General features: G+C 44.0%; 1 protein-coding gene across 1 annotated transcript; it reads right to left on the bottom strand.

The window, feature by feature from the left end:
* IGFN1 (immunoglobulin like and fibronectin type III domain containing 1) lies at window positions 1-27,723 on the bottom strand. The gene is made up of 23 exons (XM_059831309.1): window positions 27,705-27,723; window positions 27,063-27,185; window positions 23,934-24,073; window positions 23,579-23,678; window positions 22,666-22,713; window positions 22,077-22,122; window positions 21,119-21,293; window positions 20,400-20,513; window positions 18,494-18,665; window positions 17,645-17,917; window positions 15,895-16,305; window positions 11,242-15,582; window positions 9,848-9,972; window positions 8,905-9,046; window positions 8,074-8,370; window positions 7,146-7,445; window positions 6,048-6,221; window positions 5,058-5,186; window positions 4,273-4,575; window positions 2,918-3,006; window positions 1,769-1,964; window positions 839-1,138; window positions 1-341 (listed from the first exon to the last, which is right to left on the bottom strand). The coding sequence occupies exons 1-23, from the start codon at window positions 27,721-27,723 to the stop codon at window positions 1-3; spliced, it is 8,358 nt and encodes a 2,785-aa protein (XP_059687292.1).

A 27,723-nucleotide genomic window follows, 5' to 3' on the forward strand; every position in this document is an offset into this window, starting at 1 on the left:
TTAAAGATCCTTACCTTTAATAGTGAGGAAGGCTTTGCTGAATGCACGGCCCAATTCATTGGTGGCTTCTACCATATATTCTCCTTCATCATGTTTTGTGACACCTAGGACGACCAGGGAGCAGACACCAAAGTCGTTTGTGCAAAAATAGGTAGGATCATTGGAGAGGTCTCTACTGTCCTTGTACCATGTGATCTTTGGAGGTGGATGGCCTCCAACTGCACAGCTCATATGGCACTCACTCCCGGTAGTCACCACATGAGGCTTCAACGGGATGAGGAATCTCGGGGGCTGGTTTTGATTAACTCCTCTGTATTTCTGTGGTTTGACTTGAAATTCAGCTGTAAAAAACCCAGCAACATACAAACACACACTGAGATACTGCTTCACAGCAACAGAAGTCAGGGTTTAAAGGACTGTTTTTCAATCATGACACTTAGCTGTGCAGAATGTCTGGCATTCTGCACTGCAAATTACAAGAGATCCCATGCACCTCTGGATTGGAATCTGTGCTTCTTCTCAAATTAGCCAGAATTTAACTTGAAGTCAGAAATTCTGGTTTCCGCCAAACTTAAGCCTTAGATTTTGCTGGGAATTAATTTTGTGGCGAATTACATGATATAATGGCTGGAACTAAAGGATCTATCTGCACAATGTCCATGCAGAAAGGACAAGCCTTCCCTGCCAAATTGGAATTTCTTAGGGTATCTCTATGCATTCTTGTTCTGGGCAACTAAATGTTCACAGGAAGAGACACCCATTTCAGGATAGTGTGTTAGAAACAGTGAAAGAAACAAAGCATGACAACACACACAAATATTTGTAAAAGCTGTTTTACCCTTTGGTTTTTGAATTCTCCAAGGCCGTGCAGTGTCAGATGGACCACTGGCTCCTAAGTTATTTTTTGCCACAACCCTAAAGTAGTAGTCCCGGCCTGGGATCAGTTTGGTGAATGTGAACTTGTTGGTGTAGATCAGGTCACCCACCACGTGCCACAAGCCTTTCTGTGATTCACGTTTCAGGACTGTGTAGTAGAGATTACTTTCCCATTTCTCAGACTCTGATGGCTCCCAGGTTACTGTCACTGTATTTGGCACATTCTCTTCCAATTGAATATGTCCCGGCGATTGTGGGATATCTGTCAGATGAAGGCAAATAATATCAAGGATGTAGGGAAAGTGGCACAGTACAGAATCCTAAAAACTTTGAGTCCATTCTATGTCTGGAGGCTGAGTAAACATCCTGGTCATTAGAAAGGACAAAATTTGATTCTTCTCCAGTCACACAAACTCATTTGCTACTAACTGAACTTCTGCTGCATTACATCTGCATTGCTGGGCCTCCTTCCCTTCTTATAGGGAGGCGATGAGGGCTGGTACGGCTAAACTCTTTCACCTCTTGGGAAGAGAGCATATAGAGTTGTTGTAGCTATGACTAAAATGTCCTACAGCCTGCTGCTGACTAACCTTAGACTGTTACAAAGAGCGTGAACTGCTCTCCTGTGGTTTGCACTATCCATCTGTGTGACCTTGCCTCTTTAAGCAGAGTCACTCTGGAAGCCAGGTGTAATTTTAATCAGAAGGTTGCTCTGTCCTGCAGACACGGCCAAGCGATACCACAGAGTGGCCAGACTGAATCTCATGGAAAAATTGTACTCTAGTTCTCCCTGTGCCTGCATGGCTTAACTGCATCAGAGCTCACCGTGCTGAACTCTGTTGCCTACTGCCTATTCACATTAAATCTGTATGTATATATGGTAGTGAGTTACCTGTAACTTGAACTTGGAAGCTGAATGTTTCTCTTTTCCCTAACCCGTTCTGGAGCTCAACGGTGTAGGTGCCGCTGTCAGTGAACTCAGCCGCTCCAATCAGCAGCTGGGTGGTATCATCTTTGGTGTTTATTGTAGCCTGGTTTGGAAGAGGAAGCCCATCCTTTAACCAGGTCACCACTGGATCTGGAGATGCCTGTAAAGAACAACACAAGTCATAGCCCACTTGTTTTGCCTCCAGATTGTGTCTTTACATCTCCAATTTCACTATCTTGTCCCAAATGTATACCTACATGACACAGTAATGTTTAGAAATATGGATCCAAGATGGATCTAAGAGCCCTGGATAAAGGGCTGCTCTAAAGGTTCTTTGTAACTTTTCTCTTTCTGTGTGTCTTAAGAATGTTACTGTAGTAAGGTGTTCAGGTTAACTATGTCAAACAAGGTGTGCTAGATCAAGAACAACAGATGACATCAGTAGTTAGTATTTTCTACTTTTAAAAAGATCTGCTGGTTTTGGGAAGAAGAAACATCCTCAAAGTCTTTATTTCCATTGTGCCATTTTCGGTCTCTATTCTCCAAGAGATCAGGAGAAAGGCAAGTAAATACGCACACTTTGCCTTCATCAACCTCTTCTTGATATCCCAGACTTTACTGGTGTTGTTCCAAGCTTATGTCAAAGCACACAGGATATCTGTCAGTGCATGCCTATTTCTCAAGTCATACAGCTTAAGTCCTGCTGCTTAGTAAGACAAACACAGTCAAGAAGATGTTGCTAGAAATTCTACCCCAAGGCCTTCTGAGGGAGCCAGAGGGAAATCAATGGATTTTTAAACTCTAAGGATAACAGATTAGTACCAGATGATGATAATACTGATATGGTTGGATAGACAACATTATGCCTTGTTTTCAGAGGTTAGTGAGTGACTATAATCTCATAAAATACTAATGCCAAGAGCAACAGCTGAATTCTTGTTCATGTTTTCCTCATGCAGAAAGTATACGCAGCACAGGCAGGTTAAAGGATTTGCCCAGTGTCTTGTAAACAAAATTCCATGCCAAGAAAACAGTAGCTCTGTTTTCACGTCTGCTATTGACCACACCATAAAAACAGATGGGGAATTCTTACAAACACATTTGAATACTTACTTCAAAGGGAATATTCACTCGGATGGTATTTCCTGCTTTTATAACCAGGAAGCTTTTCACTGTGTCATCTATTAGTAACCTGGGAGAAACTGGAAAAGACAGTGATTACAATAAAGAGTTGTAATTTGTTACACAGTCACTGGCTGACAAAGTCATATGCATGTGTTCGATACCCCTAAAGCCTTTCCAACAGCAAGTCTGCAGGCTGTTGATAAACTCATAGCAGTACCGTGGAACAAAAAAGCTCCTTGATTCAGCACCAGAGTTTCCACCTTTCAAATTTTATTACTATTTATTTATCACTATGACTAAACAAGGGGAAATGATGTAAAAATACGTTCACAACAATGTTTGTACACACGTGATGTCTCAATCATGGAGAAACTGGCTCTTTGACACACTTTACCCCGTCACACGGATGATCTTTTGTCTAAAATGACATCTGGGAAGAGGAAATTGCAATGGACACTTATGAAATATACATGCAAAACAGAGTACAGAACATCCTCAGGAAACCAGCCTGAGTTTATTAAAAATAATCTTTTTTAGTATTTAAAATATTTTTTCTTTCTTTTCTCTTTTCATTGATATAATGTACGATTGTATTTAGCATTTCCAGTTTAAAAGTGAAAAAACTGGTTCCCAGATGGACTTATATTTATGTATATACTGACTGACTATAAAAGGAGTCTCCAGGCATAGGCCAAAAGTAGACATTTTCACTTAGGTGCCAAGTTAAGGAAGATGAATCCCTCACAGATTTATCTCTTACTTCTGTATTTCTGCAACGTTCCCAAATGGCAGGAAAAAAGACAGAGCTACAGATTGTAAATAAAGATGAAAAATTGAAAATGGTGAAAACTTTCAAACTAGAAAGTTAAAAAGGAAAATAAAGTTTACAAAAACCAACATAACAATTGCGATTTTAGAGAATGAAACAAAATGTTTAATTCCACAAGACTGTATAAAAATAAGCTGAAAACTCTATTTTTCCCTTAAGAGAGCATGGGTAGGCATAAGGTATGTGCGGTTTCTGTCTGGTGATCGTGACTGTGGTATAGCTCCGCACAGAGGGCAAAATATAAATTCAAAGAGAAAATACAGTTTTGGAGATTCTTTTGTCATAATGAGTCTTTAACATGAGCTGAACACTGTGCATTGCACATTTATTATCAGTTAAATCTTCAGAATAAGACCAAATAAGACCATACTCTGGAGGAGCAATGTAGTACTTGTCCTTCTGCTACAGTCTGGGACTTGAAAGAAGCTCATCACAGTGACCTATAGAGCTTGCCTGCATCCTGTTACTTATAAAACGACCTCGTTCATTCTGAAAGCAGCCCACTTTAACTTACCTACAGGGGGAGCAGCTTTGAGGCAAACTTCAAGCTCTGCGGCTTCTCCTGGGCCACTGTCATTGAGAGCTCTCACACGTAGGAAGTACATCTCCTTGGCTTGGAGACCTTTAACTGTGTAAGTGGTCATCTCTATTGGAAGAGTATTGCATTTGCTCCAGCTGAGGTTGTTAGAAGACCGCATCTCCACCTCATAGCCTTTCACATCGCTCCCATCTTTTGCTTCAGGTCTCTTCCATGTCAAGGTGACACTAGTGCTGTCACTGCTGCTCACTTTAAGGTCCTGCACTTGACCTGGAGATTCTGAAAAGAGGAATTTTATTTAAACTATTTTTCTAGGATTTCTGTCCCCACTTTTCAGGTATTTCCTGAGATACCCCAACATTCTTGAAGTGCACTGGATATCTACCCTGCTGTCTTGGCTCCACCTTGTCCCAGTTCTTTAAAGCTGGATCCAGGTGCCCGCTCCTGCCAGCCATGCAGTACAATCTGCAACACTCCCAAAATGGTCTGCAACCCATCCTGAATACTTCTCCACATGGCACACAACTCCCACACAGGGAGTCTGCCACATCTTGACTTAGGTCTATCACACAGAAAATCCTTCCATTCCTTCCTCATGCTGATAGCAGATTCTCAGCCATGAAACATTCCCCAATTATTTGGTCTTTGTCTTCACATACTTTTACAAAGCATTTAAAAACATCGCCTCCCTACGAACACCTCCAGTCTACATTCAGCTTTACATATCCCCAAGCTAGAAGGATGGGGGGCAGTACACTTACTCGTGGAATCCCGTGCAAAGACAGGCTGTGACGGTTCACTGGCATCTCCTATGCCAGCAGCATTGACAGCTGCCACACGGAATTCATACTGCAGACCTCTCTTGAGATTGGTTATTTTCAGCTTCTTGTCTGCAGAAAGAAAAGGAGCATGTTGGCTCAGGTGAGCTATTCCCCAAGCATGAAAAGGTGAGACAATAACGTTGTGCTTTACTCCATGTAGAACTGTGGACTGAATAATTCTCAGGAGCCATATATAAATGCTGTCACTGATTCTCCTGCCCTTCCCTAACCCAGTGCACATGTACTTCTGGGGCGTGTTCATTGTATTCCCTTTCAAATCAAACAGCACTTGAGAGCTACTAAGTTAGAGAAAGGATAAAAACTGCTTTTCCTCATGCGATAATCCAGAACTCTTCTATACCAGATAAGAAGTCCTAGCTCGCACCTGATAGATAATGCTAGCTATAGTCAAAACACATTTTGGAGCTCATACACATCACTTGGGTTTCTTTATATTCCTTGCATTTATAAATTCCTGCCTGCCAAGTTCCTAGTGTGAGGACTAAGGACAGCAGTTCTGCATGTGAAGTGAAAACTTTAGTTCCAGAAATTGAGGACATCAGTTTATCTATAGAGAAGCAGCGAGCTGCTCTGCACTTTTCTCCAGCAATGTGCTTGCATACAATCTAGAAAAGACCATAATCCTCCTCCCAGGCATTCAGCTGTATATAAACCCAAGACCTGGCTTTGCTATGGCACAGCCGTGAAACCTTAGTTGTGAGAAAACATATACACTAGAGCTATGAAAGATAGAAAGTAAAACTTCAGACAGGAGTAATATGGTTGCAATGGGGACAGTCAGCAGCTCAAGAATTCAAGAGGAAAAACACTGAGGTGAAAAGGTATAAGATACTAAGCAGCTCCTGAACCCAGCTGACCTTTTTGCCTTTTTCAAGTCTTCCAGTCTGTTCCAGGATCTAAGCTACCTACCTGCTATAGGCACATTGTTGACTGGTAGCCAGGTCATGGTACCCTTCTTGCGTTTTTGGACAATATATCCCAGAATTCGAGTACTGCCAGTTTTACGAGGTGCTTTCCAGGATATTGTGATGGTGTCTTTGCTGGCGCTAACAATTTCAGGGGGATCTGGGGCACCAGGTGAAGCTAGAAAGAGATTAGTGTTTCATTATTAGCAGGTATATTTTTATTGCAAGATAAGAAAGTGTTCTGTGGCATTTCTTCTTCCAGTTTCCCCAAGGTATTCATAGGGATGTGTTTTGAAAATCTGACTGAGACCTGAAGCTGTGTATCCTATTCCCCACACAAACAGGATCCAGCATGGACCTCTGTTCCTGAATTTTGTTTTCATGAACAACCTGCTGTCATCACGACTGACAATTCCGCTGTCAGCCTACGGAGTGAGGCATATACATTCTTGCATGGTAGGAAAAGTCAGCATTATTCTTGCTTTTAATGACAGAAGCTGGAAACGGAATGGATTTTCTTATCCCTCTGCACTCAAAATACAAGGCTTCTCACATTCATGAGAAGGAGAATGTAGAAAGAAGAAAATAAGAAATACAATAGAGCATTGCCTTCTCTCTAGTACTACATTCATGCTCACGGTAAAACTGTTCTAGTATTTAAACTCATTGAAGGACAAATAATCAAATTAGTTTTTTGGAAATCAGGGGAATGAAGTGGTCATACTGAAAAATGCTGCACATATGGAGACACTCCTTTGCCTGTGGAGTTAAGAGAAGGCCTCACATGTTCCCTTTGTAGCCAGCCCGTGAAAAATTTTCTGTGATCTTTGATGCACATTGCATTTCCCCCATGAAACTTGCTTTCCAATTCAGAATGGAGCGTAACTGAGAATGTAACACCATTTCACTCAGCTTCACCAAATACAATAAACTTCTAGTCTTGATGTGCTATCTCCACAGATTTGTGTGAAGACTTCACAGCCGTGATTCAACTTTAGATCTGTAGCAACATCCAGAAGACAGTGAGTTTTCTTTGATGTCAGCTTTCATAATGAATTTCCCTGATGGTTGTCGAACACAATTATGAAAAGTTCTTCCTTACCTTTACTGACAGCCTTCACTTCATCTGATTCCAGTGCGTCGCTGGTTCCCTCGGCATTCACAGCTCTCACCCTGAAGTAGTAGCTCGTGTCTTGTTCCACTTTGTTAGTAGTAAAGGTAGTACAGCTCTTGGGGGTTTCTCCCAAAGTCACCCAGTCGTTATTGCCTACCTGTTGTCTCTCGACAATGTAGCTTTGCACTGGTTTGCCCCCATCATCCTTTGGGGGCTTCCACTCAATGGTGATGTCATTTGCAGAGCTTTCTACAATTTTGATGGGTCCTGCAGGTGGCTGTGGCTTGTCTGGAGAGATGAACACAGGAAGACTATGAGTTGGCTCCAGACCCAGACATGCTCCTGGGTTTGGAGCAGACACTGTCTCTTGCTCACCAGCTGGGAGACTCAGTTTCTGATGGAATACATGCATAGATGCAGAATGAGGGCTGGGCACTTGAATTGCCTCTTCAAAACTTCTACTCTTCTAACTTTTGATACGGCAGGGGGGAAGCCAGGCCCTTGCTCCATGGGCTAATTGTTCTCATAAGCACTGCACCAATTCAGCTTGCTTATAAGGAAGAACATAATTTCTGGTCTTCCAAAAGAGCACGGACATTTATGGTGGGGCTGAATTTGGCCTTGATAATCTATTTTAGATTTGCCTGTTGCACATAGTCCCATCTCCCACAGTTGCCCAACATTCAAAACTCAGCTGCTGAGGCTGTGCAAAACCAAACTAGATTTGTGTCACCTTGTACTAAAGGGCAAGAAACCTGTCGGCAATCTTTGCTTGTCCCCTGATTTAGTGGAAAATTACATAGTCTTGTTCATCTTGGAATACCCAGTAGCTCCAAATAAGGTTGCCAACATGTTTAACGGGTTCCCTGCCTAAGCTTTACAATGAAAGCCACAGTGGATGTTACAGGGCTCTTACCTGTTACCACAAGCTTTAAGTTGACCTCCAGGACCCCACTGTCATTCTTCAGCCTGACTTTGTAATCCCCACAGTCCTTTCTCTCACTGCTGGAGATGGACAGCATGGTAAAGGTCTCTGTTTTATCAACACGAATCCTTGTGTCATCTGCCAGCTCCATTCTGTCCTTTAGCCATGTTGCTCTGATTGGCAGCCGGCCCTCAAAAGGGATCTTGATCTTTACTTTCTGCCCTGCCTTGGCCACAGTAGGAACACTTGTTAAGTTTTTGAGGAGAACTTTGTCGACCTGTGGAGGATCTAAGCAGATGATACAAGGTCATTAAAAACTGCAGTTCAAAGAGGATAAGGCTCACCTTGGAGGGAAGGGCTTCCCTCATGATGCTGCCAATAATGCTTAGAAGCTCACAACATTTGGACCTTCACCTTTAGTTGCATGCTCAGTGCTTCACATATGTACATGTACTTTGCTACAGGATAATTACCCTGAAGTATTTGTGGTATCATACTGTCCTTTTCACTGCAGCAAATTTCTCAGAGGCAATACATTAAACACAAGAATGAAGAATCTGGTCTGATAAAGTGGTATGTGCACCCCAAAATCTTTGAGTTAATAATAGAGGCTATTCAGGAAGGCTCCCTAGTTAAATTTGTAAATACAAAATGCACCAACCTGTACAAAAACTATCTCCCATTTACATGGTAATTCTTTATAATAAAGTTGTCTCAATAACAAAGTTGTCTCAATAATGAACTATATGTCTCTGAGAAAGTGTATTATGTTTCAAGCACATCAAGGCTAGCACGCTGCATTGGTAGTTTGAATAGACTCACCTTCAACAAAAATTGAAGCTTCAGTTTTTATATCTCCTCCTTCAAACCTGTATTTCCCAGCGTGAATATCTTCCACTTTGTTAATAATTAGTTTGTGGACTAGACCTTCCTTTTCAAAAAAGACTCCATCCATGCTTGTTAACTATAAGGTAAAGCACAGAGACTAATTCTTAAAAAAAAAAAAAGAAAAAAAATGACAATCCAAACTTAAACTGGACAGACAAAAATTTGAAACGTAATTGAAAAGACTTATGAATGACACACATGTTTAATTACAAAAATATTCTGAGATTACTCATCTGGTAACGCTGCATGTAAGCATTGTCAACATACTCCCCACAAAGACTTGATTCAAAGTCCATTAAAATAAATTTTAGTAAAATCTCCAAACTCCCTCTTTCTATTCTTAATGACAAAAACTTTGGCCCATGCTTGAGTATGACACTTCAGATCTCCTACAGTATCGTCTGGATCCCACAACTGGAATTACTCTTCAGTGTTGTTTTGGAACATAGAATATAATGTCTATGCTTGACCTTAATTTGAAAGAGCGCTCTTTGCATTATGCCGGCCTGAAGGATCCTTTGAAGATTTTTCCCTCACTTTTTGCATATTTCTCTCATTCACCAAGGAAAAGAAAAACGATTGCATTGCAAGGAAGAGAACCACACCATCTCCACCCGTGAAAAACAATAGAAAACACAAAGCCTCCTGCTGTCAACAAGAATGGAAATGTCTTGTAGCATGAAGGGGGAGAAATCTTGCTGGGTTTCTATCAAGAATTTTATTATCAACAGGCTCCTGCAGAATCCTTCCGGGGCCTTACTCAGACTACAGTAAGACTGGCAGAGGGAAGGACACCTTGACATGACACTTAATAAGAGGTAGAGCCAGACAGCAGAGCATTGCTAACCCAAGAAAACAGTAGCTAAAGGACACATACCTTTAATCCATCTTTAAACCAGGTTCCTGTCACTTCATCTTTACTGACAGTGCAAGACAGCTCAGCTGGTTCCCCTTTCAGGACTCTAACATCAAGCAACTGTTTGTTGACATGACAGCGTGGTGCTGAACATTCAGAAAAGAAAATGTTGAAAAGATGCTAACTCTGTGTTACACTGACAGAGAGAAATGCATATGCACATGAGGAGAAAAGAGAGCTTTTTAAAAAATATATCCTGTAGTCATGACAGGCTTTTATACCACAACACTGTGGGCCAGCTGGCATAAACTCATTGCTCTGAAGGGATGTGCCAGATGGCCTGCATACAATATAGTCCTAACATCAACCTAATGGGCAATGGATTCATCACAAATCACATTATTCATCTACAGATTTCCTATTTTAAGTCTATGCTAATTGTCTTGGCTCCCTCTACAGCCAGGGGAAAAAATAGGCTACTCCAGGATATGGCTATACTACTACATCATTCTTTTCCTCTGCATTGACCAGACACTGGGCTGCCCAACCACTTCCCCTAAACAGCCCCAAGTCACACCATTCTCTACCCCCTGTATTCCTCTTTCCCTTCCCAAGTTCTTCTCCATTAACATCCTCATCCCGTCTCTAATAAATACCCCACCTCCTTCTCCATTAACTCCAATTTTGTTGATTTTACTGCCTTATTTATATTTATGTTTTGTTTGCCTTGATAATTTCTAACTTGTCAGCAATTCCATTAGGCAAATATTCCCCTTCAGTTATACATACGAAGTTTCTCATTTCTACAATTTTCACATTATCATCTTGCTAGTGTAGCCATTGGTCTTAGTCAAATGGCTGCATAGACATTACTCTGCTTTTACTATATGCAACACCTTATTATTTCTATTGTTACAAGAGAAAAGAGCTCTTTACATTAGGCCCAATGTACATATTAATCCAAAATAAGCAGGCATAGATTTGTTCCTAGAACTTGGAAAAACACAGACCTTTGCACTAGATGTTAGAACAAATAAAGTGAAACAATAAGTTTTAAATTGGAACAATATCAAAGAAACATGGCCATATTCCTTGAAACTATATGGGAACTAGCATGTTTGTGAACTGAAGTCTGTTCCATGTGGATCTGAATCATTTATTTGAATGAACAGATGATACCTGGTTTAGATAATTTAAACAAAGATCATCTAGACTTTTAAGGCAGTTTGATCTGAGTGAATTGTGCAAGGTCAAACAGCAAAACAGTAGAATTAGGAACGGATCGCGGTATAACCAAATTTCTACATATAGCTACATCGGTCCAAACCATAAGATTCAATTTCTCTCAAGGATTAGGAATGTGAGTAATAAAATGCAAAGACCAGCAATACAGAAGTCATCAATTAAACACGTACCTTTCAGATCATCCAGGCAAAAACGTCTTCTTTTTCCAATACTTTCTGTATTCTTCAAGAAATCATTTGCTTTAGTATCAAGGCTGGGTTCCTGTTTTATCTGGTTTATTGAAGGAGGTCCACGATAAAGATCTGACATCTGACCATAATCCAATGAACCTTGACCAAAACCACCTGAATTCCTCCCATCAACAGATCTGTTATGGGATTTACTCCCTGCCCCACCAAAGGCAGAATTTTTGCCATAAAGGGAGCCAAACTGTCCTAAATCTCTGCCCTCACCCCTGGCATCATCTTGACCTGAAAGTGAATCTCTGTCATGCGATGAACCTTTGTGCCTTGATCCTCTGAAATCACTGGCAGTGCCCTTTCCAGTTTCACCTCCCGTAGAAGATTTGCCAGGATGTGAATCCAGCCCATGTTCACCACCTCGTCCAACAGCACCTACCACACCTTCTTTACCACGGACTGAATGTAACTCCCTTTCATCACCTCCCAACCTGCCAACACCACCCACACCAGCCCTGGCTCCAGCTGACCCTCTGTCCTTGTCATAGGGAGACCCAGCACTCCATATTGCAGAGCCACCGCCACGACTGCTTTCTGAGGAAAAGCCATCTCCTCCTGCTCCACCTATATAGCCTTGAGCTCTGCTCAGTGTAGTATCCCTGCCATGGTGAGATCCCATTACTTCTTCACCTCCAAAAGGAAAATGAGCAGCTCCTGCTACAGCTCCAGTTGGAAGACCATCCTTTCCATAGAAAGAATCAACGCCTCTTGCACCAGCTACACCAGCACCAGCCCCAGCCGGGAGACCATCCTTTGCATATGGAGACCCAAAACCCCCAAAATCAGCTAAACCAGTACCAGCCTCAGTTCCCATTCCCACTGGAAGACCATCTTTTCCATAGTGAGAACCAATTCCCACTGCACCAGCACCACCAAGACCAGCCCCAGCTGGGAGACCATCCTTTCCATAGGAAGACCCAACTCTCCCTACACCAGCTACACCACCAACACCTGCTCCAGTTGGGAGACCATCCTTTCCATAGGAAGACCCAACTCCCCCTACACCAGCTACACCACCAACACCTGCTCCAGTTGGGAGACCATCCTTTCCATAGGAAGACCCAACTCTCCCTACACCAGCTACACCACCAACACCTGCTCCAGTTGGGAGACCATCTTTTCCATAGGCAGACCCAACTCCCCCTGCACCAGCAGCACCAAGACCAACGCCAGCTGGGAGACCATCTTTTCCATAGGCAGACCCAACTCCCTCTGTACCAGCTACACCAAGACCAACCCCAGCTGGGAGACCATCCTTTCTATAGGAAGACCCAGATCCACCTACACCAGCTACACCACCAACACCAGCCCCAGCTGGGAGACCATCTTTACCATATGGAGACCCAACTCCCCCTGCACCAGCTACACCACCACCACCAAGACCAGCCCCAGCTGGGAGACCATCCTTTCCATAGGCAGACACAACTCCCCCTGCACCGGCTACACCACCACCAAGACCAGCCCCAGCTGGGAGACCATCCCTGCCATAGACAGACCCAACTGCCCCTGCATCAGCACCACCAAGACCAGCCCCAGCTGGAAGACCATCCTTTCCATAGACAGACCCAGCTCCGCCTACACCAGCTACACCACCACCACCAGCCCCAGCTGGGAGACCATCCTTTCCATAGACAGACCCAGCTTCCCCTGCATCAGCACCACCAAGACCAGCCCCAGCTGGGAGACCATCCTTTCCATAGGGAGACCCAGCTCCCCCTGCACCCGCTACACCACCAACAACAACACCAGCCCCAGCTGGGAGACCATCTTTACCATATGGAGACCTAAGTCCCCCTGCACCAGCTACACCACCACCAACAACACCAGCCCCAGCTGGGAGACCATCCTTTCCATAGGCAGACCCAACTCCCATTGCACCAGCTACACCACCAACAGCTACTCCGGCTGGGAGATCATCCTTTCCATAAGAAGACCCAACTCCCCCTGCACCAGCTACACCACCAACACCAACACCTGCTCCAGCTGGAAGACCATCCTTTCCATAGGAAGACCCAACTTCCCCTGCAGCAGCTATACCACCAAGACTAGCCCCAGCTGGGAGACCATCCTTTCCATAGGGAGACCCAACTGCCCCTCCACCACCACCGCCAAGACCAGCCCCAGTTGGGAGACCATCCTTTCCATAGGCAGACCCAACTCCCCCTGCACCAGCTACACCACCAAGACTAGCCCCAGCTGGGAGACCATCCTTTCCATAGGGAGACCCAACTGCCCCTCCACCACCACCGCCAAGACCAGCCCCAGTTGGGAGACCATCCTTTCCATAGGCAGACCCAACTCCCCCTGCACCAGCTACACCACCAAGACTAGCCCCAGCTGGGAGACCATCCTTTCCATAGGGAGACCCAACTGCCCCTCCACCACCACCGCCAAGACCAGCCCCAGTTGGGAGACCATCCTTTCCATAGGCAGACCCAACTCCCCCTGCACCAGCTACACCACCAAGACTAGCCCCAGCTGGGAGACCATCCTTTCCATAGGGAGACCCAAGTGCCCCTCCACCACCACCGCCAAGACCAGCCCCAGTTGGGAGACTATCCTTTCCATAGGAAGACCCAACTCCCCCTGCACCAGCTACACCACCAAGACTAGCCCCAGCTGGGAGACCATCCTTTCCATAGGGAGACCCAAGTGCCCCTCCACCAGCACCGCCAAGATCAGCCCCAGTTGGGAGACCATCCTTTCCATAGGCAGACCCAACTCCCCCTACACCAGCTACACCACCAACACCTGCTCCAGTTGGAAGACCATCCTTTCCATAGGCAGACCCAACTCTCCCTGCACCAGCACCACCAAGACCAATGCCAGCTGGGAGACCATCCTTTCCATAAGAAGACCCAACTCCCCCTGCACCACCTACACCACCAACACCAACACCTGCTCCAGTTGGGAGACCATCCTTTCCATAGGAAGACCCAACTCCCCCTGCACCAGCTACACCACCAACACCAGCCCCAGCTGGGAGACCATCCTTTCCATAGGGAGACCCAACTGCCTCTCCACCAGCACCGCCAAGACTAGCCCCTGCTGGGAGACCATCCTTTCCATAGGGAGACCCAACTGCCCGTCCACCACCACCGCCAAGACTAGCCCCTGCTGGGAGACCATCCTTTCCATAGGGAGACCCAACTCCCCCTACACCAGCCACACTACCAACGCCTGCTCCAGTTGGGAGACCATCTTTTCCATAGGCAGACCCAACTCCCCCTGCATCAGCACCACCAAGACCAGCCCCAGCTGGGAGACCATCCTTTCCATAGGGAGACCCAACTCCCCCTGCACCAGCTACACCACCAACACCTGCTCCAGTTGGGAGACTATCCTTTCTATAGGGATACCCAACTCTCCCTGCACCAGCACCACCAGCAAGACCAACCCCAGCTGGGAGACCATCCTTTCCACAGGGAGACCCAAATCCCCCTGCACCAGCTACACCACCAAGACCAGCCCCAGCTGGGAGACCATCCTTTCCATAGGCAGACCCAACTCCCTCTCCACCAGCACCACCAAGACCAGCCCCATCTGGGAGACCATCCTTTCCATAGGAAGACCCAACTCCCCCTGCACCAGCTACACCAGGAGCACCAATCCCAGCACCAGCTGGGAGACCATCCTTTCCGTATGGAAACCCAACTCCCCCTGCACCAGCAACACCTGCTCCAGTTGTGATACCATCCTTTCCATAGGGAGATCCAACACCTCCAAAACCACCAACTGCAGCCCCACCAACGCCTGCTCCAGCAGGGAGGCCATCCTTTCCATAGGAAGACCCAACTCCCCCTGCGCCAGCTACACCAGCACCACCAATGCCAGCCCCAACTGGAAGACCATCCTTTCCATAAGGAGCCCCAACCCCCCCTGCACCAGCTATACCAGCAGCACCAAGACCAGCCCCATTTGGGAGACCATCCTTTCCATAGGGACACCCAAATCCCCCTGCACCAGCTACACCAGCATCACCAACACCTGTTCCAACTGGTCGACCATCTGGACCATACGAAGCCTCCATTTCCCCTATAGAACTGCCACCTGCATCAGATATAGTCCCATCTCTAGCTGGAAGACCACCTGGGCCATACAGCAAGCCAGACCTTCCTGCCTGACCTAAATGACCACTAGCATGAAGTGTCAGGCCATCCTTGCCATAGGGAGTTCCTGTTTGTCCTTCTCTGTTTATACTTGCTCCATTCATATCAACTACAGTCAGCAGACCATCCTTGCCATAGGGGGACCGCATTCCTCCTTCAACCTCTGTACCTGCAGCATTCTTTCTAGCTCCAGTCCCCGGACTAGACCTACTGAACAGATCACCCTTACCATCTCTCACTCTGGTTGAATCAGGATCGAGTCCATCTATCACAGAACTTCCATCAGTAGCACCTAATCTCCCAACACCCCCAAAGCCAGCTCTGTAACTAGTATCACCTAATTTACCATCCTTGTCATGCTGAGAGCCCACACCTTCTCCATCATCCATGTCAATGTTAACAGCATCCAGCATACCATCATCTCTGCCGTCCACAGAATACCATTCCCCTGCTCCTCCTAATTCATCACCAGTACCTGCTCTGCCTGTCATAGAATCCTTGCCACGGTAAGGCCTTAATCTACTTTTGCCTCCTAAACCTGTTAATCCAAAGCTACTACCATCATTTGTCATTGAGTCTCCATCTAGGTCTGCTCCAGAAAACTGCCCAAACCCCATCCTTTCATTTTTCTGGGCTCCGCGTAGCCCGCCTTTTCCCAAAAATCTATGGCTTTCATCAACATCAGTGGAGTGGCCTTGACTGCCACCATGACCATTTCTGTACCAGCCATCTTTTTCCATGCCAGTGTCCATAAGATGGTCTTCATCACCAACATATTCTCTGCATCGAAGTTTCTTAGCCCTGTCTTTATCTGGCAATGTTTCTTTCAGCCACTCATGTTTCTCTCTTTCATCTCCTTCACCCTGCGTCCTCTTTCCTTTAGCATCTGTATTGAAGAGGCATTGTTCGATTGGAGGAGATACAATTTACAGGAAAAGAGAGGAAAAATAAAAGAACAGACAATCAATAGGTCATGTACTGCATCAACAACCAAAGAAATTGTGTTAGCATTTGTTATATTTCCATCCTAGGACACAAACATATTAAAATAAATTTAAATTCAGTTGAAATCCTGAATTTTTTCAGTGTCACATTCAGACATAATTTTACATTTCTTAGTTAAAAAGACAACTATTTTTAGTGGAAACTTGCTTATTAAAAAACCAACCAAACAAAACAAAAAAGCAGAAAACCAAGACAAATTTCCAGCATGATAGGTCTAATATAGAGGGGCTTAGATTGTATTCGGGACTCATTAGTTCCTTCTGCCTTCTCCCTCCAGAAGGAGGAATTATAGAACATCACACACGCAGAGTGGCCATCAGTTCCCACCCTTGAATTAGGATCTCACTGCTACTGAGGCAGCTTGCACATTTGGCATCCTGGCATTCTAGAGATGGCCAACCTGAAGACTAAAGATTCCAGTTCTGTGAACAGCTTTGTCTTAATCCAAAATTCAGGCTTTTCTGGGATAAACAGTGGAGCTAGCAGGTCACGCACTGTTTTGATTTCCAGGCTAGATATCATTTTTGTAGAGCATTAACAGCTCCATGAACTCAGTGGCAGTTTCTTTGTATGTCATGCTCAACCTGCACTGTTTCTGAAAGGTCATCAAAAAGCCTTTATGAGAGAGACCACCTTTTGCTGCAGCAGCATCTCAAAAGAAACCAAAGCAACTACCTTTCAGAAGCAAAAAAATATGAGCCACCTAACTATTAATCTGCTTGCACTGAAAGGAGCGTTTCCCACCTTCTCACCTTCCTTTGAGCTTCTTCTAACATGTTTAACCTGTAATTTGGAAAGAAAAATACTATCTAGCAAGATAGTATTGAATACTATTGACAGTATAGAATTGATAGTCTTGAAAGCTCCTTGATCCCCTGTGTGCTGTACTGTGTTCACACAGTGACAGCTTCATCAAAAACACATGTTGAGATAGAGAGTATTTTTCGATAACTGATGGAGAACATGCTACTTCATAGTAGTTGTAGTGTAAATAAGCCAATAGGTTATGTCAGGACTAATAAAAAGGGAAAAAAATGTATCACCTGAAGAGGAAAGAGGGTCTAACCAGACCTTCATTTTTCCAAATATTATTTAGGAACTAGAGGCTTTGCAATTCATTTCTCAAGAATCATCTTGATGAGCAATCAGGCAGTGAGAGGAATATTATTTTGTTAACACACCTCAAGCCAACACCATGGGAATAATGCAGTGTCACTTACACTCTACAATAAGCCAGGCATTTGAGGAGCAGAGTCCAGTGTCGAGCGTGTACATGCCATTGTCAGAAGGCACAATGTTTTTGATAATCAGCTGGTGGGTCAGACCGTCAGGTGTTACGGAGATCTGGTGCTTCTCACTTGCCTCGAGGAGGTGGGTTTTGTGTAGCCACACAGCATCATAGCATGGCGTGCGTAGGATACACTCAAAGACAGCATTTTCTTCCTCGGGACAACGCACATCACTGAGAGGCTGCTCAAATCTCACAGGGATGGCTGCAATGAAAAAATCAAAAGCTATAGAAAGGAAACCGAGAGCTATTTCTGTCTTCCAAGAAAATCTTGTTGCAGCTGAAGAAAGAAAGACAGGAACTTGCCATGCCTGTGAGCATTGGTTTAAGCAGAAAACTGAAAAACTGAGATGTGCTCCAGTGCCCAATTATACAGGACAGAAAAGCAGAAAAGTAGATTTTTGTCTTTCTTATCTTCTGAGACATTTATGCCACACATCACTGTGATGTGCTGATAATTTGTAGTCATTAATGTCTTTCAGCAGCCTGATACTTGTATAGAGTTGGTAGTTATTATTCTGAGCTTACAAAAGGAAACTATAGCATGGGGTAAATTAAGGAATTTGCTCGCTATCATCCAGGAGTCGGAGCCAAACTGGTACTTGAACCTAGTCCTTTGGACTACCAATGCATCACCCATATCACATAATCACCCTCCTGCTCTTTTGTAGTTATCAGGTTTTACTGCTGAGCTTGGCATATGCTCCTAGAGAAAATTTTCCAGCAAAAAGTAATTTCTTGTTACAGTTGCACATCATGTACATCTAACTCAATTCCTTACATTCAGCGTCCAGTTCAGTTGAGAAAACAGGTACGTCCTCCACTCTGACTTGATACAAGCCTGCATCGTCTGGCTGCACATCGTTGACAATGAAATTATACCTTTTTCCAATTTGCCTCAGGCAGTGCTTTCTGTATTCATCCCCTGTTCCATATCTGAGCCTCTCACCGTCCTAGGAAGAGAAAGAATATATTCTTAAAGGCAATGCACAACTAGTGCAAGTCATTTTAAACAAATCAGGCCAAATTTTTGCTATGATCACATTATTGATATAAATGAGTAACAACAGAGAAATCTACACTGTGTTACTACCTACAGTGGACAGCTGTGAGTGGACAGGGCTCATTGCTTATGTAACACACAGGCAATACTATGTGCAGTAAGTCCTGCACAGAACAGAGCATCAGACTCTCAAACTAGGCAAAGAATAGTACTTTGCTAGCTCAAATAAGGCTTTGAAGCTTAACTAATACACAGTCACTGTAACTTCGAAGACGAAGTACTTTCTTTGCTTAGATTTTAGCATCCTCATAGAAGGATATGCAGGCGAGTACACCACTTTCCTATCTGTAACACATTTAAAGAATCATAGAATCATTTAGGCTGGAAAAGACCTTTAAGATTATCAAGTCCAACTGTAAACCTAACCCTGCCAAGTCCACCACTAAACCATGTCCCCAAGCGCCTCATCCACACGTCTTTTAAAAACCTCCAGGGATGGTGACTCAACCACCTCCCTGGGCAGCCTGTTCCAGTGTCTGACAACCCTTTCTGTGAAGAAATTTTTCCTAATATCCAGTCTAAACTTCCCCTGATGCAACTTGAGGCCATTTCCTCTTTTCCTATCACTTGTCACTTGGGAGAAGAGACCAGCACCCACCTCTTTACATCCCCCTTTCAGGTAGTTGTAGAGAGCGATAAGGTCTCCCCTCAGCCTCCTCTTCTCCAGACTGAACACCCCCAGCTCCCTCAGCCGCTCCTCATCACACTTGTGCTCCAGACCCCTCACCAGCTCCGTCGCCCTTCTCTGGACATGCTCCAGCACCTCAATGTCCTTCTTGGAGTGAGGGGCCCAAAACTGAACACAGGATTCGAGATGCGGCCTCACCAGTGCTGAGTACAGGGGCACCATCACCTCCCTACTCCTGCTGGCCACACCATTTCTGATACAGGCCAGGATGCCCTTGGCCTTCTTGGCCACCTGGGCACACTGCTGGCTCATATCAGCCAGCTGTCGATCAACACCCCCAGGTCCTTTTCTGCCAGGCAGCTTTCCAGCCACTCATCCCCCACTTCTCCTCATGGTGGCTGCATAGACTTCAAGCCATGCATTTGATTCAGAAGTTCATAGAGTTAGTCTGACCCCCTCTTTAATGAATCCCTATTTCCCCTGTATTGAAGCCACTAACTGCAGTTTTACTGAAATGTATCATCCAGAAAAATACCCACAGCACTGATCACCTGGGGATCACAGCAGAATAACTACAGAACTAGATGGGATGTTTTACTTCCTTGAGATCTTATTTCAGAAAAGTGAATTATAGTGGAATAACACACTCGAGAAAGTGAAGAAAATCATTCTGCTTTTCTTATATGAGACTGCAGAATTTCTGCAGCCTGAAAGACACTGTTAGAATTTCCTCTTACCGGAAGAGCTCTTGAAGTCAAAACGATGTCAGTAACTGTTTCCCCTGTACTTGGATCTACAAATCCCAAGTGGTATTCACCACCAAAGACCACCTGGACCCCCACACCAACACTTCTCCCTAACCAACCAAGGATTCTGCAATGGACAGACAACTTTAAGAAGCTTATTTGCTCTCAGCCACTGCCCAGCAGATCAAGCATTTTATGCAGAAGACTTCAGTGGCTGCTACAGGCTGGCCAACTCATCTCGCCCCCTCACCTTAAGCAGATAAACTTTGCTGTTGCTGTTTTTCAAGTCCATCTCCAGACTGAACGTAGCTTTTCCCTCCTTGTTGACTTTGATGTGTTCAAAGTTTTTGATACTGTGTATTAACTGCAAAGAAAGATACAAGAACCTAGTAAATGATAAGGCTGCCATGACAGAAGTTCTTAAGCTGTTGAACTAATGAGAAATCTACTTTTTATCTGCACAGAAAAGAACTACATCTAACTTTATGTGTATAGAAGAAGCACCTGTAAGTTTCCACAGTTTCCTCCGGTAGGCAAATTATATTTTACTTGCTACCTCCTGGTCATTCACGTACTAGGCAACCACTATCCATCCAGGTTTCTACATGCCCCTGTATGTGAAGGCCAATTTTGACTCTCGGGCATATAACTTTTCAATTTGGGGTCCAAATTCTCAGAGGCAACTGAATAAGGATTTTAGTCATGTGGTTTAATAAAAGCATTACCCTACAGTCTGTATCTCCTAAAATTTAAGAAGTAAACTTCAAAAAAGTCAATAGCATTTTCATCTGCGTATAGAAGTAGGACTTCTTTAAAACATTGTCATAAATCATTCTCTGCCATACAATAAAATGTTCATCTACAAAGCAATTTAGGAAGGTTCAGCCTGTTTTCAGAAGCAACTGAGGAACTATAGGACTCTGCAGTTAGTTAAAAATCAGTGCTTTTAGTGGTTTCAGTTTATTTTACCTCTCCTTGTTCACTCTCTGTGTCCTTCCTCATCTCCTGCAGCTTTCTCAGCATCCCACGGAAGTCAACAATTCCATATTTCATACATATTTTCTCATAATCTCTTCTATCTGCATGCAGCAACAGTTGCCAGACTGCTTCCTTGTCCAAGGGTTTTGGTCTTGGTGCTGGGACACTTAGAATGAGAGGAAGAAAAAATCTAGACATTTTGACAGACAACAAGATGTCTTGTTTTTCTATACTTAATCCTCTTTCATCTCTCTCTCCATCATTTCTGTAGCTCACTTGGCCCTGTAGATGTAGACAAGAAAGAATGGGACTCTTCCAGAACAGGTTTTCCACATCTATACTACAAAGGAAATGCTGCCAGGGAACAGTCTTGCCCTGGGCCATATAGGGCAAGATTGTAATGCCGTTGTCCACACCGTTAAATTATCCGCAGAGTCACTGGCAGTTTGGCCCAGGCCAACTTGCACTCTCCCAAGTAATTTCTCAGCACAGTTCAGGATTTTGCACAGGACAGAGATCATTCCTGTTAGGCAATCTTTGGAGGTTCCCACCTGGGAAATGAAGGGATTTCTGCAACATGCACATGGCAGCCTGTGCAGATGGCCTGGGAGCTAGGGCTCAGTCCCTGATTAGCCAGAAAGATCATTACATGAAGACTTGCTGCTTAGCCAGGAAGCTACTTGTGAGCTAAAAACAGGAAAGCAGAGAAACAGATCTTTTAAGCAAAATCTTGTGGTGCAAAGGAACATACATCGCAAAACGAGGTTGGTACCTTGTGTTTATCTCAGCCTCACAGACAGTGGCAAACTGTTCTGTTATGTCTCTCCATATTGAGCCTCACAACAACTTTGGAAACAAGAAGTGTTTCCTTGAAGATCTGTGAAGCTGTCCCCCTATCATCAAGAAACATCTAGCAAGTGTAACAACGGCCTTCATTATGGAGGCTTACCGCTTCCTCAACAGCTTCCTGAAGTCCTGAAGCTTCTTCTTTAAGTCTATTAAAGGGCAGGGAAACAACAAACATTCAGATACCCAACACTGTAAAACATGTCCTCAAAAGGAAGCTAATGCAAAATAGACACTGACAACAGGCCATTCTACTATGCTGTTTACCTCTGGTGATTTTTCCACACTTTACAAAAAAACTGTCATGAAACTTGGAGCCAGTTTTCTCTGCCATACTCATGTCCTTTGAATGCCATTGAAGTTCATCGCTTCCATTGCTTCTCTTTCTAGAGAGGACACTCTAGAAACCCACTATTTTCCAGCCATGTTAACATGTTTGGTCCAGCTGTATTTGACATCACAAAATCCTTTTCTAGCACTAATGATTCCAAAGTCATTAATTAGAACAGCTCAAAGCCACGTCTAAGATCATCATTTTACCCAAAGGTAAATAGCAAGCAGAAAGAGACACCAGAAGATTATAGATTCATTAACCCTTCTCTTACTTTATTCTTTACAAGTTTGGGGTAGTAATGAAGTATTAACTATGCCCCCCCCCCCCCAAAAAAAAAAATTATCTAACACTAACTTACCATCAGCAGGACGAACAGGAACATTTTTCGTTTTCCTCTTAAAGCCAACTGATAGTTTGTAAGAGAAAACAGAGGAAGAACAAGCCGTAAGATGAACAAGATACCACTCAGACTAACACCAGTAAACCAATGAACTATAAAACCTCTGTATCTGTTACCAATGCAAGAGGAAATTCTAGTGTGGATTTCCTTGTCAATCTGACATTGACTCCTAGTAATCTCCATCTATAAATGCAATATTTCCATTGCAATCAACTCTGTGCTTACTGGATACCCTACACAATGGAGGAGACCGTTTCTGCCCTATGAAGCTTACAGTTTAAGCAATGGTAGGAAATATTAACATCTTGTTTTAGAGATGGGGAGCCAAAGTGCAAGTATTATGTGGCCAAATGCAGATAGTTGCCTTCTAAACTTACTTTACAGGCACAAAGGTGAAATGGATGCTTCCAACATAGTCCACCTCCTGCTCAAGTAGATTCCAAGAATAGGTCAGTTATATTTTACCCACAAAGTGCCCATTTCTCTCCACTGACTATAAAGGAAAGCAGGGGACTAAGTCAGATGAACACCATAGACATCTGAAGTGGGATGGATTCCTCCCAAAAGACTGATTCATTCAACATCATAAAGAAAGGATTGAGCCAATTCAACACTAAAGCCAGAGCATCTGATTATGGTCCAGTGCAGCAACCACAATACCACTTTCTTCTCCCTTGCCTTAAAGCTCATACTGTCATGGAGCCACCAAGTGGGGGGAGTCACAGAAGACCTCCAGTCCCCAGCGAGGGGAAAACTAGACCTTCACACCAAGGATACTTAGACAATGTTCTGGGCATCCGCCCCCAGAGGACAGCAAAGCCAACTACTTGGGACCACAGGACTTTTGGAGCACAGAACCTGTCAATCCTACCTTGTATGATCCTGAGGCCAGCAGAGCATACAGCTTCCCCATACTCATTCACCGCAAAGCAGCGATACAAATCACTGTCTTCTGTGGTAAGTTTGTTTATCTTAAAAAGAAGAACATAGTAAGAGCTCACAGTGATGTGCTGTGGTTCAGTTCACACACCTTCAGCTTCTAATAAAACAGCTACTCAATGACATCTCATATCTTTCTTCTGTTCCCAGAATGACTCTAAAAAGCTTTGTTTGCTTATCTTTGTGTTATCTCAGATCTGGTGACATCTATATCAGCCCACTGCAGCTTTTTCCTTTCCATTGCTCTCTCTGTTCCATGAGTCCTGTCTGAAATAATGGAACTTTACCTGCAGAATGAATTCATTTGTAACGTTATTGAAGAATGTTTCATATTTGGCAGGATCATCCATTCCTCCTTTTACACGCGTCCATTTCACGTCAGGAGTTGGGACACCTTTGACCACTGCTCTGAAAATGGCATTTTTACCTTTGAAAAGAGGCAAGAAATCAGTTATTTAAGACAGGCTTGAACATGAGGACTCTCATGCCAGGCTCCTTATGTTATCAATAGAGTGACGCCCAGAGTGAGCCATCTCTGTTGTTTTAGGCAGAAACATGCTTCTAAAACAATTGTATCTTTTTGTCTTCTCTGTAAAAGATGCCTAAATTACCAGTTTAAGTTGCATTAAGTGCCCAAATTACTGCAAGACATCTGCCATAATCTCCACTCCAACTCACTGGCTTTCAAAGAGATTACTTGAAAATTAACTTTAAAATTCACCACTGACACATATGGTCTCTGCCTGAGTTTTTATTGCACAGCCATGTGGATAGAGAAATTACATACCCAAGAGAGCAATTTTTTGGTATCTTGATCTTATTTTGAACCCCCTCAATATTTGGGCAGGGCCAAAGAGCAAGCAGTTATTTGCTCAAGTCCAGGCTGGGCTACCTTTCCTCATGTGAATAATTTCAGGGTTTGCCTGTATTCAATCATAAAAAGCCTTTAAAATGTGGTGTTAGCCTGCTAGACGTGACTGCTAACATCCTCTGACCGTCTCTGAAATCAACGGCGCTATAGCAAGTTCAGCCTAGACTTGCTTCTGGCAACTTGTATGCACTACTTGTACCACAGCCATGAAATGCCCATATCCATTCTCATCAGGCACAATTCCCCTACAAGTTCCCATTGCTTCTCCATTCTTTCAGACTATTCCCTTTGTTGTGAACATGCTGGGCAGGATGTTAAATAACACAGGACTCACCGTGCTGGAGTCCCCTGTCTCTAGGTATCAGTAAAGTTCATTTGTGAATAGCAGCAGCTCCTGGTCTCTTTTTCATTTGGATAAATTTGGATTCATTAGGAGGTGGAAACAAGAAGATATCCCCTCTGCGCACTTAAGAAACCATGTTCTCAACAGACAACACCGTACCACAACTGGGAGGACCCATGAAGGGCAGGGTGTTTCCCCATGTACTCCCTGCGTGTCCATCTCTCTGCAATATCTTCCTTGTCTGCTAGTGTGGCACCACCTTGCATTCCAAACACACCAGGCTCTGCTATTCAAAGAGGCAAGGAAGGGAAAAGAGGGTGGGGTTTACCTGTGAGCTCTCTCCTCCATCTCTGCTCCCCTAAGAACCTAAGTATACTGCAGCTGACCACAGAAATCTCCAACAGCTTTACCACTGCCTAGTACAAGCCTTTTCTTTTTCTTCCAAAAGGTTTCAAAGACATATGAAACACTATGAAACAACACATCAGAGAAGTGACTCATGTGCAACCAAGTGGGAGTGTCACAGGGGAATAGAAATGGAGATGAGTTATCCATGGATGTAGCTCAGGGCGGAAGTGATTACTCTCTTTCTTTTGCAATAGTTTTGGTCTTCAGGTGACCAACACTGTTAAAAATTCTCCCCAGAAAGTCTTGCAGTATTTCCCACACCCTTCTGCAGTCACCACCAAAAAACTTAGTTGATGCAGCAAGCTCCTGCCACGTAGCCAACAGAGTCTTACCAACGTTTTCTGAGACTGCAGTACTATCTGGTATCAAAGTCTGTTTCCAATTGATTATACCTTTGTCAAAATTTAGCCATTCTGGCTGCAATTCCCCATGCTTGCCATCTGTCACAGGACACAACTCCACAGCTAGGAGTTATCAGTTAATCCATGCACAGAGTGCAATGGGGCGATGATCACAGAATCACAGAATCACTAAGGTTGGAAAAGACCTGTAAGATCATCAAGTCCAACCATTACAAAAAAAAAAAACCCAAACAAACAAAAAAAAACCACACCAAAAAACCCCACCTACCCATGAAAACCACCACACAAAAAACCACCCACCACACAGCACCATGCCCATCAAACCATGTCCCATAATGCCACATCCACACGCTCCTTGAATACCTCCAGGGAGGGTGACTTTACCACCTCCCTGGGCAGCCTATTCCACTGTGTTACCACTCTCTCAGTAAAGAACTTTTTCCTAATATCCAGTCTGTATCTCCCCTGGCGCAACTTGAGGCCGTTTCCTCTTGTCCTGTCACTAGTCACTTGGGATGATGATACAATTAAAGACACTCATCGTGCATCTGCATAGACACTGAATTCAGTTTACACAGTCATCGACCTGAATGCCCTAACATTTTGTGTATGAACTATGAGGAGCATACTGTAAATGAAATAACTTGGAAAATTTAGAAAGGGTGACTGACCACCGCCTCGGTTCATGCCTGAAACTTGCACGTGGGAGGAAGGTGGAGGAGGAGGAGGGATGTACCGCTAGAGGCCACTGTGCTCCCTCGTAAAACCTCAATGGCCGGTGAAAATCAACAGATTGGTGTGACAAAACTGAAATCCAGAGTGCTAGAAGCTGTTCAGTCTTGTGAGGGAAGAAGAGCTACACAATCTGCCCAGGCTATCCCACTCCAAAAAAATATGTGACTCTCTGCAAGTGCAGAGAAATTACTGCAAGGCTTCCAACTGATTTTGGGTCTTGGCTCATTAGTTGCCTTCTCTGTACTCTGTGCAAGATCCATATTGCTTCTTGAAGAAGTACAGCCTAAATAGCATCAGCAGTCAGTACATCTTTCTTTAAAAAGCAGATGATCTTAAGTGCTGAACACTTGTAATACAAATTAGTTCAACAGGAAAAAACAACTTTTTCAATGTGCTTAATCTTTTGCTGCAAAATACTTACTTTGAGAGCTTCCTGCAGAATTCACAGGATTTGTTGCATACATTAGGATACAGATTTTTATCTTGCATACACTACTGAAAACTCAGGAGAGGTCCATCAGTACTGATGGAATTTTCATCAGTACAACAAAGACTTTGGCCACACAACACTTTTTTATGGTCTAGTCAAATCTCTTTAGAAGCTAGCTTGATTTAATGACAAAAATTGTTTCATGTAGATGAGACATGGAGTCAAGCCTCCAGGTCTGTGACTTCGACTGTTTTTCAAGAATCTCACCTTCCTGCAACGTCAGTGTTACAGGTTTCCGCTCAAAGTCAGGTGTACTGCACCCTTTTGGAATATCATCCACAAACTGGGTGATAACAACTCCTGGGACAGAAGATTTCTTGAAGGATTTTACTAGAAAGGCAAGAAAAAATACATTCAATTAAGATAACATGTTTGTGCTTTAGAAACAATCTCTCAATCTGCATTGCCTCTCTGTAGAACAGTAATTGTTCCTGCTCAGCTCCTCTTGGACTATAAAGGACCCATCCATTCTAGTACTACAGGCTGTAAGTGTGTCCAGAGGCTGGAGCATTAAGGTCCGTGACTTTGTGCTGACTTATTGCAAAGCTAGGGCCCAAGCGAGAAAATCTGCAATCAAGATCGCAACCCAGGGCCACATCAGCTTACACGTCTAGCGATGATTTGAGTAGAGAATGCTTTACATTAGTTATTGTTCCAAATAAAACTTCAAAATCTGGCATGAGAAAGACACTATTGCAAAGGTCAACAGAACCTGATGGGCCAGTCACTAGTGTCTCTGTTTGTGGTGGCAAGAGAGAGATACCTAACTGCCAAACAACAAGAAAAACAAGCTGGGCTTATTCTCAGGGGTACCCCAGACAGTTTTCATAGCTGTGTCTGTTCTCTCACCTGCCTGATGGCTTGTCAT

Source organism: Gavia stellata, chromosome 30, assembly GCF_030936135.1.
Source record: "Gavia stellata isolate bGavSte3 chromosome 30, bGavSte3.hap2, whole genome shotgun sequence".
In the NCBI taxonomy this organism is placed as follows: domain Eukaryota; kingdom Metazoa; phylum Chordata; class Aves; order Gaviiformes; family Gaviidae; genus Gavia; species Gavia stellata.